Source organism: Rhinolophus sinicus, linkage group LG03, assembly GCF_036562045.2.
Source record: "Rhinolophus sinicus isolate RSC01 linkage group LG03, ASM3656204v1, whole genome shotgun sequence".
Lineage (NCBI taxonomy): Eukaryota > Metazoa > Chordata > Mammalia > Chiroptera > Rhinolophidae > Rhinolophus > Rhinolophus sinicus.
Genome location: NC_133753.1, coordinates 137,926,683 through 137,939,888, shown reverse-complemented (window position 1 = coordinate 137,939,888; position 13,206 = coordinate 137,926,683). Strand labels below are relative to the sequence as shown.

Here is a 13,206-nt window from a genome sequence, read left to right as displayed (position 1 = left end):
GCCGCGACCTCCTCCGCCGCCGCCGCCGCCGCTGCCGCCCTCGCCCGCTTCCTCTATGTCGGCTCTGCCCGCGCTCAGTGCGTAGCCCGAGCGACCGGCGGGCGGGCGGGCGCCGGGCGCGGGTGAGAGAGTGTGTGTGCGAGTGTGTGTGTGCGCGGGGGTGCGGGCGAGGCGGAGGGCGAGTGTGTGCGCGCGCCGTGGCCCATGCCCGCCGCCCCCGGCGCTGCGCCCCGCGCCGCTCCCGGCTGCCGCCTGTGCCATTTCTGATTTTGCAACTTGGGGAAGAAGAAAAAAGCGAGAGAAGGGAGCTTGCTCTCTGGGGGGGTGGGGAGGGGGGGAAGGAGAGCGTGGCCCCCCCAGGATCGTAGCGCGGGGGGAGCGGGTGAGGGGAGCAGGGGTGTTGGGGGGGAGTCTGAGAGCCTGGGGGGGCTGCAAAAAGAGAGAAAGAAAACAGCAGGAACCACAACAAAACGCCAGCAGGGCGGGCGGGCGCGCAGCAGCAGCGGGGCGGCCGAGGCAGTAGCGGCGGCAGCGGCGGCGGCGGCGGCGGCGGAGGCAGCGGCCGGTGCCCGGCTCCGGCTCGGCTCCCGCGACCCCGGGGCGCCGGGCGGGCCCCCGCCCCTCCCCCACCCCCCTTCCCCTTCCCCTTCCCCTCCCAGCGCGCCCGCGCGCCCCGCGGCCCTCGGCGAGCAGCTCGGCTCCCCCCAGCGCTCCCCGGGCCCAAAGATATGGCAATGGTAGTTAGCAGCTGGCGAGATCCGCAGGACGACGTGGCCGGGGGCAACCCCGGCGGCCCCAACCCCGCATCGCAGGCGGCCCGCGGCGGCAGCGGCGGCGCCGGCGAGCAGCAGCAGCAGGCGGGTTCAGGCGCGCCGCACACGCCGCAGACCCCGGGCCAGCCCGGAGCGCCCGCCACCCCCGGCACGGCAGGGGACAAGGGCCAGGGCCCGCCCGGCTCGGGCCAGAGCCAGCAGCACATCGAGTGCGTGGTGTGCGGGGACAAGTCGAGCGGCAAGCACTACGGCCAATTCACCTGCGAGGGCTGCAAAAGTTTCTTCAAGAGGAGCGTCCGCAGGAACTTAACTTACACATGCCGTGCCAACAGGAACTGTCCCATCGACCAGCACCACCGCAACCAGTGCCAATACTGCCGCCTCAAGAAGTGCCTCAAAGTGGGCATGAGGCGGGAAGGTGAATATTTCTTCTCTGCTTCTCTCCCTGAGCTTCGCCCGCCTCCCCGGCCCTCTTTTCTTTCTGTCTACGGGGGTGGCTGCTGTATGGGGCTGAGACTCCTGCAGTCCCGGCCCGTCCCAGCTACCCCTGTCCCCACTGCCTTCCTCCCCCGGCGTTCCCCCCCCCCCACCATGCTCGCTGCCGCTGCCTCCCCCTCCCGGCCTGCGCTCCTCTCCCTGGCTCCTCCACCCCTCCCGCTGCCTGCTCAGGATTGCCTCTCTGGGATCGTGAGCTGTGGCTTAAAATCCCCTTCCTTCCTCTGTCTTGGTTGTGCTCAGTGTGTGTCTCTTTCCCGCATATGCGTGAGGATGCTTGGGCTGTGGTGGCATGAACTTGGGGAGGGGTGATTACTTCCCCGAGAAAACTCTGTTTCTGTGTTTTTGCATTCCACTTTCCCCTCCACCTCTTCGTTCCCTTTATTTAAAATGGGGGAGGGCTGGGGACTGGAGTACCCTGAACTGTAGATTCATTGCTGCATCATGCTTTTGGAAGCTTAGCTTGGAAAAAGAGAAGTGAGATTTATTGCACTTGTAGGTCTAATTAGGGGGGAGGGGGGTCTTCTGGCCTGTTCACTGGTTCCCTCTCCTCTTCATGGAGCTAGGGCCGCCTCCTCCAAAGCTGTGGCCTTGTTTTCACCCCTCTACTTTGAAAGGAAAGTTTGTGACTGAACCGTGCTTTCATAGTTGTGTCATTTTTTTAAAGCATGATACTCGTTTTATTTCTTCATCAAACTCCACCCTCTGCTTAAATACTGCATACAAATTACAATTTACAACGGCATTTACTGATCCTTCTGATTTGGCTATAATGCATAGACTGCAGCTGGCTTGAGCTTCCACATCATTTAATCCCTGTGTTGTATGGGTTTGGTTTCTTTTAACACAACTTTTGATGTATTTAGATATGCTTCATGTTCATGTGGCAAGAGATGCATCACTTTTCCTATAAATATATTTAGCCGTTTACAGTTAAAGTTTATCTCCTGACAATCATTAAAGATGTCTTATAGTCAAATTAGCGAACCAGTCAATTTTGCAGAATGTAGATTACTCCTTCTTATAATTGACTTTAAAATTATATTTTATATGCCGCAAGAAAAGAAATTGAATTCCTTCAGATCTCAAAGAGCAGGCAGATATGACGACTTCATTTCTAGCTCCAGGGAGATTGTGTAGGCATCTGAAAAAAAAAAAAAACAACTTTGAATTGTGCTCTCATTTAATTGAAAAATAACTGCCAAGTTCAAAACTATAATTAGAAAAAAAGTATTCTAGTCCTTGTGTTTCAAGAGCCTAAATTGCACTGGGGCTTGCATTAAAATTAGAACCCAAGCAAACTTAAGAAAATATTGCACAACCTGAAATTAGACAGCTCGACATGTACATGGACATATCTATATTAATTTGTTGGGGGGAAGAGTTCAGTAGCCCTAACTTTTCCTAGAGTTGTCTTTGTTTACATGGCAATTTAAAACGCTGGCACTGTTGAAGTAAAACATACACATTAAAAAAAAAAAACTTTGGTCAGCTTTAAGAACTCAAAGCATGCTTACGTTTTGCATTCAGATGGTTAATGAATCCAGTGTTTTTGCAGTTGCAAGCTCGTGCATTCACTGGGCAAAAGCTGGCTGCAGGTTGCAGTGGCACCGCACAGGACAGACATTAATTATACTTCCCACTTTTTTCAATAATGTTTGGCTACTGTAAGTTCAACTTTTTCTTGATTTTTTTTCAATTTTCTGTTGCTTTTAACAGGAGAACTTTATGTGGGGCGATTGGGAGGAGGGGGCTGGGGAGGGGTGCAGGATACTTGTTTTCTCTTGAAAAGTTGTAAGTGCTTAGTAGGGTATGTAACTTGTAACTATTTTAAGGGTAATTCTATAGCGTTTTTAGAGAATATGGAAACATTTTGAGCAAAACCTTGCTTGCTTGCTTGCTTGCTTGCTTGCTTGCTTGCTTGCTTGCTTGCTTGCAGATGAAGAGGCAGCTAGGCATTTGCCTAGAACCACAACCTTTCTCTGGTTTCTCCTGTGTGTTTTTTTACCCTAATTTGTTTCATTCTGGAGTGGTGAGTGGGATTTTTTTTTCAATCCGTGTGTTACTCCTTGGTGGTAGAGGGGTTGGGTGGTACTTTCTTGGCCGTGAAGGGCTGGGGACCCTGAAGTCGGGCCTAGTTCAGGGCTGAGGTGGCCAGGTGCGCAAGGGATGGCTGGGCATTTCGATCGGCAGAGCTGGAGGGCCTTCCCTCCAGATTTCCTCCTGGTGCGGGCTGTGTGAGCTAGAGCGAGAAAAGATGAGCGGGGCGCGTGTGGTTGCGGGATGAGCCTCCGCATTGTGTCGGGTGCTCTGCGGAGCGGCGATGTTCTCAAGCCCCTGGATGCACATTGCCTCTTTTCTCTCTTTCTTTTGTCAGCGGTTCAGCGAGGAAGAATGCCTCCAACCCAACCCAATCCAGGCCAGTACGCACTCACCAACGGGGACCCCCTCAACGGCCACTGTTACCTGTCCGGCTACATCTCGCTGCTGCTGCGCGCGGAGCCCTACCCCACGTCGCGCTACGGCAGCCAATGCATGCAGCCCAACAACATCATGGGCATCGAGAACATCTGCGAGCTGGCCGCGCGCCTGCTCTTCAGCGCCGTCGAGTGGGCCCGCAACATCCCCTTCTTCCCGGATCTGCAGATCACCGACCAGGTGTCCCTGCTACGCCTCACCTGGAGCGAGCTGTTTGTGCTCAACGCGGCCCAATGCTCCATGCCGCTGCACGTGGCGCCGTTGCTGGCCGCCGCCGGCCTGCACGCCTCGCCCATGTCCGCCGACCGCGTTGTGGCCTTCATGGACCACATCCGCATCTTCCAGGAGCAGGTGGAGAAGCTCAAGGCGCTGCACGTCGACTCGGCCGAGTACAGCTGCCTCAAAGCCATCGTGCTGTTCACGTCAGGTGAGGATGCGGTCGCTGGGAGGGCAGGCCGCGCGGGGAGCCACCTCAGGCTCCATCCGCTCGCGCCCGGCCTCTTGCGGCACCACCGCGCCCGGCCCGGCCCTCGCCGGCCCTTGGGCCTAGCGGGGACCTGCGGTCCCCGCGCCGGGACGCGGCCTGCGGCGCCGCTGCCATCTTGGGATCGCGGCGGTGCAGGAGGTGAGGCGGCACGGATGCAGGTGGCGGGCGGCCTGGCCTAGCGGCCTGGACTCCCGCGCGGGGCCGCGGCGGCGGCGGCGGGTGCGTGTCTGGCGGGGGGGAGGCGGTGCTGTGGCTTCGTCTGGCTGCGCGTGTGTGCGGTGTGGATGTGTACGCCAGAGCTCAGCGTTTCTGGGGGAGGAAAGGGATAGAAGAGAACGTGGGAATGTGGCTTTCTTCTCTGTGTGGCACTCTCCCTGGATTAGTTTCCCGACACAGAGACACACAGAGAGTGGTGGAAAGAGAAGAATACGCGCAAATAAATTATAAATAATCCCGCTTTATTGCTGCCTGATTTCCCCTTATCGGAAAGCATTCATGTTTGCAGTTGCTGAGGTTATTGAGGGTCGTAAAAAACGGATTCGATCTAAACAAGAAAGATAAAAAACAAAAGCAATACTGTAGAACCCTAAAGTATGGGAGGATTCCCGCCCCGGAGATAAATCTCATAGTCATGCAAAACACACGAACATTGGAAATTTAACAGAGTGCCTTAAAAATATCAAATTAAATGTAGGCGGTGGTAACATGCATGTTAACAATTTCTCTTATGATAGATGGTTCAAATTAACTTCCAGGAAAGTGTATTAACGTTGCCTTTGAAGGCTCTGATCTGAGCCTCTGAGAACACTGCCCGCCTTTTTTATTATTGTAACCTGCAAGAGGGAAACATATAAACACCCAGGACAGAAGGTAATGGGGGGAAATATAAACAAAGCCAAAAGGGATGCTAGTGAGGAATAGAGCTGCTCAGACTGGGTCTCGGGCCTTGCCCACAGTGAGTAGGGTTAGCGGCAGTTTTACCTCCATTATTGGCACTATTGTTTTTAATTCCTCCATTCAGAGAACAAATAAACTATCCTAATAAATCTATCCTACAGCCAGGACATCCAAAGGCCAAATTAAAACCATTCTTGAGCGGAGATGGCAAAACCCCTTTCCCAAGGCCTTGTTGAGCAGTAAGCAGTAGTATAATCTATCAATATTTCTTGGCTTTCATGCGTGAAGAATCGTATTTACATTGTATTAAAATGACTCTTAAATTTGCACAATATTGTAATGTAGCAAATGTAGTATTAATATCGATCTGAACAGCAGATAATTTATTTAGACAAGAGCATCTCATTTGTATGCAGGGTGGCCAGAGCTGTGGACTTGGACTGCCCCCCTTTTACTTTCAGTGCAAATGCAGGTCTGCTAGTGGGAGAGGGAGTTATTCTTTGCAAGAGGATAAAGTGAGAACCTTAAAACAAATGGAAGATTTATTGAATAGCCTCGGCGTTTGAATGCATTTTATCTTAATAAGTCTTCTTGATGGAAGCGTGTTTTTCAAAAGTGACAAAGAGCCTGGGAAGCAGTGACCAGGCTGCTTGAGCTCTGGCAGGCCTGGGGCCTGGCTGGCTCTGCAATACCCGGCTCTTTCGCCAAATTAATCAGGAAGCAAGCCAATGTCAGGGAAGTTGGGGTTTTAAAATCTCATCCAGTGAGGTGTTTTAAAGCAGAAATGTGACTTGGAGCTGGACAGAGGTCTTCCCAAGAAAGGTTTCTCCTCCCTTTTCCTTGTCCTCCCTAAGATTCTTTGAACCTCCTTGACTTTTCTGATCTTGTGCCCTTTCCCAGAGAAAGGCAGGGACTGGACTGTGCAGGCTGCAGGGAAGACTGTGGAATTATTTAGCGTTTCTTTCAACTTTTCATCCTAAAACATCCCTGTGAAAATTGTTACTTAAAAAAAAAAAAGTTTCCTCAAAGAAGTTTCTTACACCAAGTCTTTAAGGTGCAAGGGAGGCCGAAAAGTGAACAATAATATTATTTTGTTGGAAAATTGCAAGCAGAATATCTGAAAATGGAAATAGAGCTGTCAGTAATAATTCACCCCCTTCCTACATACAACACATTTCCACTTTTGACTAAACTTGTTTTGATTGCTAGCCAGAAGGGAATTCATGGGAAGCCTTCTCAAAGTCATCCAACTTTTGAGCAAACTTTGAATGATGGAAAAGACAGTTTTAGACATATTGTCCAATGAGGTTTGCTCCAGCTAAGTATTTGAAGCTGGCACGGGAGTTCCCTGTGGTGGTTTTCACATTTGGCCTCCGGATGGTATGCTTAATCCTTAATATTCTGGACAGCATCCAAGGACTAGGTCATGACCTGAACTTACTTTTTTTAAAAAAAAAATTCATTAATTCATACACCTAAATATTCCCTCAAATAAATGAGACCTTCCCTGAAAAGGAGCCATCTAGTTAACATAAATACAATAAATCTATTTTCAGTACAATAATAACTTTGATTTCTAGTTATGGCAGCTGATTACATCTATATTTCCTGAACACTAAACTCTTCTGAATGCACAACATGAAATACATTCTCTGCACTACAAAGGCTAAGCCAGGAGGGCCTGAACAGTAATGGTTATTTATTTACATAATTTCTTTTCCATATGCTGGAGAAGAAATATTGAGAGTTCCCACATTGACACAACCATATAAAAAGTGAGACATGGATTTTGCACATTCTGCCTCCTTTTCTTATCTGGGGTATATATAACTCATGGAATATAAATATGGACGGCATTACCACCCCTGCTCACCTCGCTTTGCTACCACAACCACCCTATGGATCTAAGAGCTCATACTGTCTGTCCACAGTTGGGGGAATCCTGTTGCAGGGATATCCAGAGTGGGAATGGCTATCTAGAATGGGAAGCCAGGCCCAATCTAGGGCTTCTGCTGGAGGGAGGCCATAGGGCTGGCCGGCTGGCACCTGGCAGCCAGGCCCAGCTAAAGGCATTCTGCCTTCAAAGGAGGAAAGAAATCACAGCAGCCAGCCAGCATAGGGCCCAAGCGTGCCTTTTCTGGGCTTTTCTCCCTTGGAGTGGTCTAACTAGTGACCTTGTAGTGTGAGGGCCCTAATCATAAATATCAGATAACTATTTTATGGACCTGAGGGGATGCCATATGGGTCTTTAAAAAAAAAATCTGCTGGGGTATCAGTGCGTCCTTTTCATTTTGCATTGTCTGAGGCGGTAAAGGATCTCCTGGCATAATGGGCAGATAATGCATGTAAAGCAAGATATATGTAAAATATGAGTCATTATGGTGGCCATTCAGCAGGTCTAGGTTAGCAAGTAGGGCCAAGGGCAAACCTCAGGGTCCCTTCTCTAAGCAGCAAAGTCCCAAAGTGCTCCCGCCCTCGCCCTGCTGGCCATAAAACCTCACTGACTTCCCGTCAGGCCAGCATGGATGCACCCAAGAGGCTGGCTGGAGTAATTAGACATCTGAGAGGAACCCAGTCTGGATTTGGGGTCAAAGGAGACTTGCCTCAGAAGTTCTTGAATTATCACTAGTTTTATTTGTATTTTTGCTCAAGGCCATAGCCTTGTAGATGAAGGTGTCAGAATGCTTTGTAAATCCCAGTTCTTGAAATATAAAGACATAAAGCTCAGAAACTCAGCCGACACAGGTTTCACTTTGAATCATTTGCTGTGTCTTCTTAGGGTCACACTTTCCCATTCCCAATTATATAATGTCCTTTTGGGGGCATTACCATACATGAATTTCTTCCCAGATTTATATATTAGCAAATTCTGCCTTTGATCTCTAGTCAACCTCCTGACTAGCTAAGGGCTCCTCTGTGATCTTCCTGTTTTCTAAATATTTATTATTAATATAAGAAGCAACACGGGTGTTTGAACCAGGAGAGGAAGGCTTCACTGCATTCCTCTGATTCGACTGTCTCCTCCATTTGCTTGCCTCTAGTTAGTTGACATAGTATAAACTGCTGTCTTGAAATATTTTTAGGAGACCAACAGGAACCTTGGTTGATGTGAGATAAACACACGAGCTTTGAGATGCTGTCATTGTGTGTAGGTGCCTTTTTTCCCTTTGGTCCTGCCAAAGGAAGCCTATCTCCCTAAATCCCCCTTCCACTCCTTACCTCCCAGTTCTGAAGCAGCCACAGCAGCTGCCTCGAGCCCAGCTTTGTGTCTGATTGCTGAAGATGTCTCCTTTCTGCAGCCTGGAGTAATTGAGCCGTGTTCCTCCTGATTATTATACAGCTTACAGAGATGTGACCAATTTTCAATTACTTGATCTAAGGTACAGATAGACGTGTACACCCTTACCAAAGATTTGCTGCAGCATTCTTGCTTGCATAGATAGTGGATCTCAAATCCTATATTGCTAAAGCATGGGCTTGATCTGATCCAGGGATTGCCAGGCCATGATTCCTTACCCCCTCCCATGTGTTCATTCACTACACAGTCAAGGTTCTCCTTGAGGTTTCTGGTTGGGGTCATTTGGATTGGAGAGGGGGACTCCAAGAAGCTTTTAAGAACTGCCTCCAGGCTGCATATTTCTTCAGGGCCCCTGAGCACCCTGAAATCAGGGGCAAAAGGGGCAAAAGTCTTCCCTTTAATGAGCGCAGTGGAAGGACGCTCCCCTGCAGGCAGAGGACAGGTTGCTCCGCACAGCAAACATGGCTCCAGCATCTTACATTATTTAATCCAAAGGTGAAAGAAGAAAAACAAAGGGACGCGAGAGGTTGCTGCCTCTGCATGTGTACGCTTCTCTCTCCAGCTCCCCTAGGCTCGTTGGGGGTTTGATTTATTTTATTGGTATTGGGAGCTGGGGAAAGGGAGTAATGAAGAAGGAGTAGGGAGTCATGGAGGAGTGGATTTCTGTGTTGGTTTTTTCCCTTCTGTTTTCCCCCCTTTCGCCTTAAAAAGAAATTTGTAATGGCTTGTTGTTTGTGCCTTTGCTGTTCCCTGACCTAACCATGTGCCCCCTCCCCTTGTCTCTCCTTCCTGTGGCTGCCCCGGCAGATGCCTGTGGCCTGTCGGATGCCGCCCACATCGAGAGCCTGCAGGAGAAGTCACAGTGTGCGCTGGAGGAGTATGTAAGGAGCCAATACCCTAACCAGCCCAGCCGTTTCGGCAAACTGCTCCTGCGACTGCCCTCGCTGCGCACCGTGTCCTCCTCGGTCATTGAGCAGCTGTTCTTCGTCCGTTTGGTAGGTAAAACCCCCATCGAAACTCTCATCCGTGATATGTTACTGTCTGGGAGCAGCTTCAACTGGCCTTACATGTCCATCCAGTGTTCCTAGACCTTGGGCACTTCCCACCTGCCCCCACCTCCCTAGAGACTCAGAGGACCAGCAGGGGCCAAGGACTCCAAAGCCTGGGGGACACTGGGCGGCTGATGCAGGGTGCAGCAGGCTGGGCAAGCTGGGCAGTGGGGAGGAGGGCCAGGTCGGCAGAAACAGCCCACCCTGCAGAAATGCAACCCGAGCTGCAAACCAGGAGGAAAAGAGACTCTTTTAGGATCAGATCTGTGAACACATTGGAAAGGAAAGAAAAAGGACCTTGTGTCTCATGAGAAAAAGAAAATCTTTGGATGAGAGGACCATGAGAATTTTAATAAAACAGAAGGAGACTAATGGACCTTCCGGGATTTATTGCGGACGGATGTGGATATATTCTGTACAGAAAACAACACACATGGAAGTGGACTGAATCCTATGTAGAAATACACACACACGCACCCCAAACATTGTTATTCATTTTGTAAGATACTAGTCTTTATTTTCATTTTTTGTAAAATTTAAACATCGTATGCACATAAAAAAGGAAACAAGAATTAGGGGAAAATAACATTTTCCAAATAATTATAAAAAATTGTCCTGTGTCTATGTATCTATATCTGTTTTGTATTTTTTTCTGGTTCCAAACCAGATTTCCTGTGATTCTATACTAATAATTTTTGATATAACCCTTTGCTTCTTATAATGAGTGCGATATATGTTGTCAAGGCTGTTCTTCAAGAATTAAAATTGAAGTGAAAATTTAAACAAAAATAAAAGAATTTAGCAAAACCCACGTGTCTGGTTGCTTGACAGATGTCATCAGTGCAAGAGAACCCTCCAATTAATTTCCATTCCAATTATTATTAGAATGGGGGAGGTGATTAAGAGGGAAGAAGTTTTAAGGTCCATTACCAAATTGGCTAGATTCATTTCCTAAAACCAAGCCACTGCCTTGGTTTTGTAAATTTGCAGGGCCAGGCTCTACATGGGGCACAGTGGTCAGGCAGGGCAGGGAACCTTGGTTGCCAGTGGCATCCCATGTGCCTTTGTTGGTGGTGGATGGCTAGCAGCTGGGCTTCAGGCTGGGGCAAGCCCAGACTCAGGGTGCCACCTGGGTCAGTGACTGCAAGTGGGAACTCGCCTGGCTGTAGAGTCATGGAACAAGAGAAGTGTGGGTGAAGGGAAGGAAAGGGCCTCTCCGCTGCCTCTACACCTTCTCTGCCTATGATTGGAGGGTGAGGCCCCTCCCCAGCTCTGGGAAAGAGTTGGGGCTTCAGCACTGGGAACTCTGGCTTTGCTCCCCCTGTGGTCTGCTGAAGAGCTGGCTATGGTTTGCCCTTTTCTCCATACTCTGTGACAGGCGTTCTCTGGAGGGCCCTGAAGGTCTGTTGGGTGGGTGGAAGGGCCTCCCTGTGGTAGTTAGGGGCATGGACCTGGAACAGGAGTCCAGGAGCTAGGCTGGAGCAGGCTCTTTCCAGAAGTAGCATTTGGGCCCTAGTGGCCTGTTCACTGCAGAAATCTCCCTCCAGGCCTCTCCTTGTGTGTGCTTGTGGGGGGCGGGGGTGCTGCTCTCTGTAACAGCTTTCTGAGCATGAATGTTTTATAGGATCACAGTCGGTGCTGTGAGAACACATACTGCCAAGGGAGCTTTTTTCTTAACGTATTAATAAAGCCAGATCTTTTAAAATAACACCTCTCACCTCCTCCCCCTTCCCCAGCCCCAAACAGGCCCGGTTGAGGCAAGAGCTCCACTTTCAGAAGTCATTGGCAAAGTTCTGCTTTAATTTTGCTGTCTAGGAGTCTCCAAGTCCCCACCCTACCACCACCACCACCACCACCACCACCACCACCACCACCACCACCACCTCTAAAAACGCATTAACAGTCTCTTACACTCCAACCAGCTTGAAGTTTTGATATTCCAAGATTCCAAGTGCAGCACAGCCCAGGCAATAATACCACATTATCTGTGGGGAAGCCCACCCAGGTCCATGATGTGTAGCCCACCTGTCTGGAGATCAGCCTCAGACTTACTGGCCATGGGGTGTGTGGGGTGTGGATCCCCTCCAAGGCTGGGCCCCTCCTGACAGGGTCTACTCTGCAATGGGCCTCATCCTTTGTGTCACACCCAGGAGCATGTCTTTGGGCCTAGGCTAACTTCCCTGCAGTTTGGGCACGCAAGGCAAGAGGGTCATGGGGGAGAACTCATATTTAACCACTGACTGCCTCCCAGGAAGTCTCAGGAAGCCCTCCCAAGCTGCCCGATGGCAGGGCGTGGGACTGGGGTGCAGTGGGTGCAGCAGGGTGCAGAAAGGGAGGGGAGCCGAGCTGCTGCCAAGCGCTAACCCATCTTTCCTGCTTTTCTTGAAATGAGATGTAAATATATTCATTACAGTGTGATCCCTCTGATGAAAACAGATAAACATTTTCATAGGTCGGAAACATATTTTTCAATTAATTTCAATATGGAGGCCCAAGCACAAGGCGCCAAGTGTGAGGACCAGCCTGGAAACCGAGGCCTGGGATGTACGCGGCACTTGCTCCAGTGTCCCGAGGTGACAGTGCTAACTTGGCTCTTGTAGACGGAGCTCGGACCCTTGCTCATAGCCTGGGCAATCCCGGAGACCTTTTTAAGCCTGGACCCAAACTCAGGGCAAACCGGAGTAGGAAGAGGACAGGCTTTCCTATGTCCTCGCAGACTCTGTCTGGGAACCAGGAGGCCCTAGGGCTGAGCGGAAGGGAGGATCAAGAGGTGCAGGGCGGCGGGCGGTCTTGGGGCGGCGGGCAGCGGGTTCTCCACTGTGGTCTCGGTTGTCCCCGCCTGCGTTACACACAGTGTTTTTCAGAGGTCTCTGTGTCCCAACCAGAGAGATAGAGCCCCCCAGGGACTTAGGGGCCATATGGGCTCCCTCGCGAGCAGGACAGGCTGCCCCGCGCCCTGCGGCTTTCCTTGGAGCGCGCAGCAGCCAGGACCTACGAATCTGCCCGCTCTAAGGGAAGATTTAGGAGCCGTGATCGCGGCATCTAAGCCACTGGTTGAGCCCTCCTATAACCAGGAAGAGTTCTTTCTGCTCCCGGCAATCCACGTAAAGGCGGCCGGGAGGGGGGTGACCAGTGGCCGCTGCGCAGGGCCTCCTCGTAGTGCAGAGGGGCAGCCCCCACTCAATGTCCTGTGCCTCCTCAGAGCTTGGGAGCCACTGGGCAGAAAGCAACGTGGAGCAGGTGGGAATCCACCTGGGTGGCCGCCCCGAGGCCCCTAAGCAGCGAGCCCGCCTTGGGGCCAAGCGCCAGGGGGAGCCGTGGAACCCGGGTATGAGCCCGCAGGCAGGTGGAGGCCAGCGGGTCATCTTGCAGCGCTCAGCCCCGCGTTGGCCTGCGGGGCCATCGCAATCCTAAAGAGTTCGGAGAGGAGGGCTGGGCTGACTGGGCTGGGTAGAACCGAGGCGTCCTCCAGGGCCAGAGAAAACACATCTGATCTGTAGGAGAGCAGCCCACACAAGGTGACTTCCCTTTCGAAATTACCTGTGACATAGGAAAGTCAAACATTCCCTTTTCCAACCCACACACTTGCTGGGCCACTAGAACTTTAAGGGCTTTGAAGTGGGTTTAAACGACGTTAGCCACAAGCTTTGCTGAAAACATCAAAAAGGCCATCTCCGGACGTGCTTTCCTCGGGGACTCTCTAGTGAGTGAGGCTGCGGCTGGTCCGCC

General features: G+C 51.1%; 1 protein-coding gene across 2 annotated transcripts; it reads left to right on the top strand.

The window, feature by feature from the left end:
* The first annotated feature begins 609 nt into the window (after positions 1–609).
* Positions 610–10,284, top strand: NR2F1 (nuclear receptor subfamily 2 group F member 1). Of its 2 annotated transcripts, none has more exons than XM_074328745.1 (3): positions 610–1,191; positions 3,646–4,173; positions 9,236–10,284. In XM_074328745.1, exons 1-3 carry the CDS (start codon positions 729–731, stop codon positions 9,514–9,516), a joined length of 1,272 nt encoding a protein of 423 aa, XP_074184846.1. In that variant the 5' UTR covers positions 610–728; the 3' UTR covers positions 9,517–10,284. The 2 variants fall into 2 exon arrangements, with proteins under 2 accessions (XP_074184846.1, XP_019575656.1); XM_019720097.2 differs by lacking the exon at positions 610–1,191 and adding an exon at positions 2,766–2,935.
* Positions 10,285–13,206: the final 2,922 nt, after the last annotated feature.

Bases quoted from the DNA above. Each gene is read 5' to 3' on its own strand.
- NR2F1 (XM_074328745.1), top strand. From the start codon at position 729: ATGGCAATGGTAGTTAGCAGCTGGCGAGATCCGCAGGACGACGTGGCC. The intron at 1,192-3,645 runs GTGAATATTTCT...TTCTTTTGTCAG, and splicing joins AGTGGGCATGAGGCGGGAAG to CGGTTCAGCGAGGAAGAATG. The intron at 4,174-9,235 runs GTGAGGATGCGG...CTGCCCCGGCAG, and splicing joins CATCGTGCTGTTCACGTCAG to ATGCCTGTGGCCTGTCGGAT.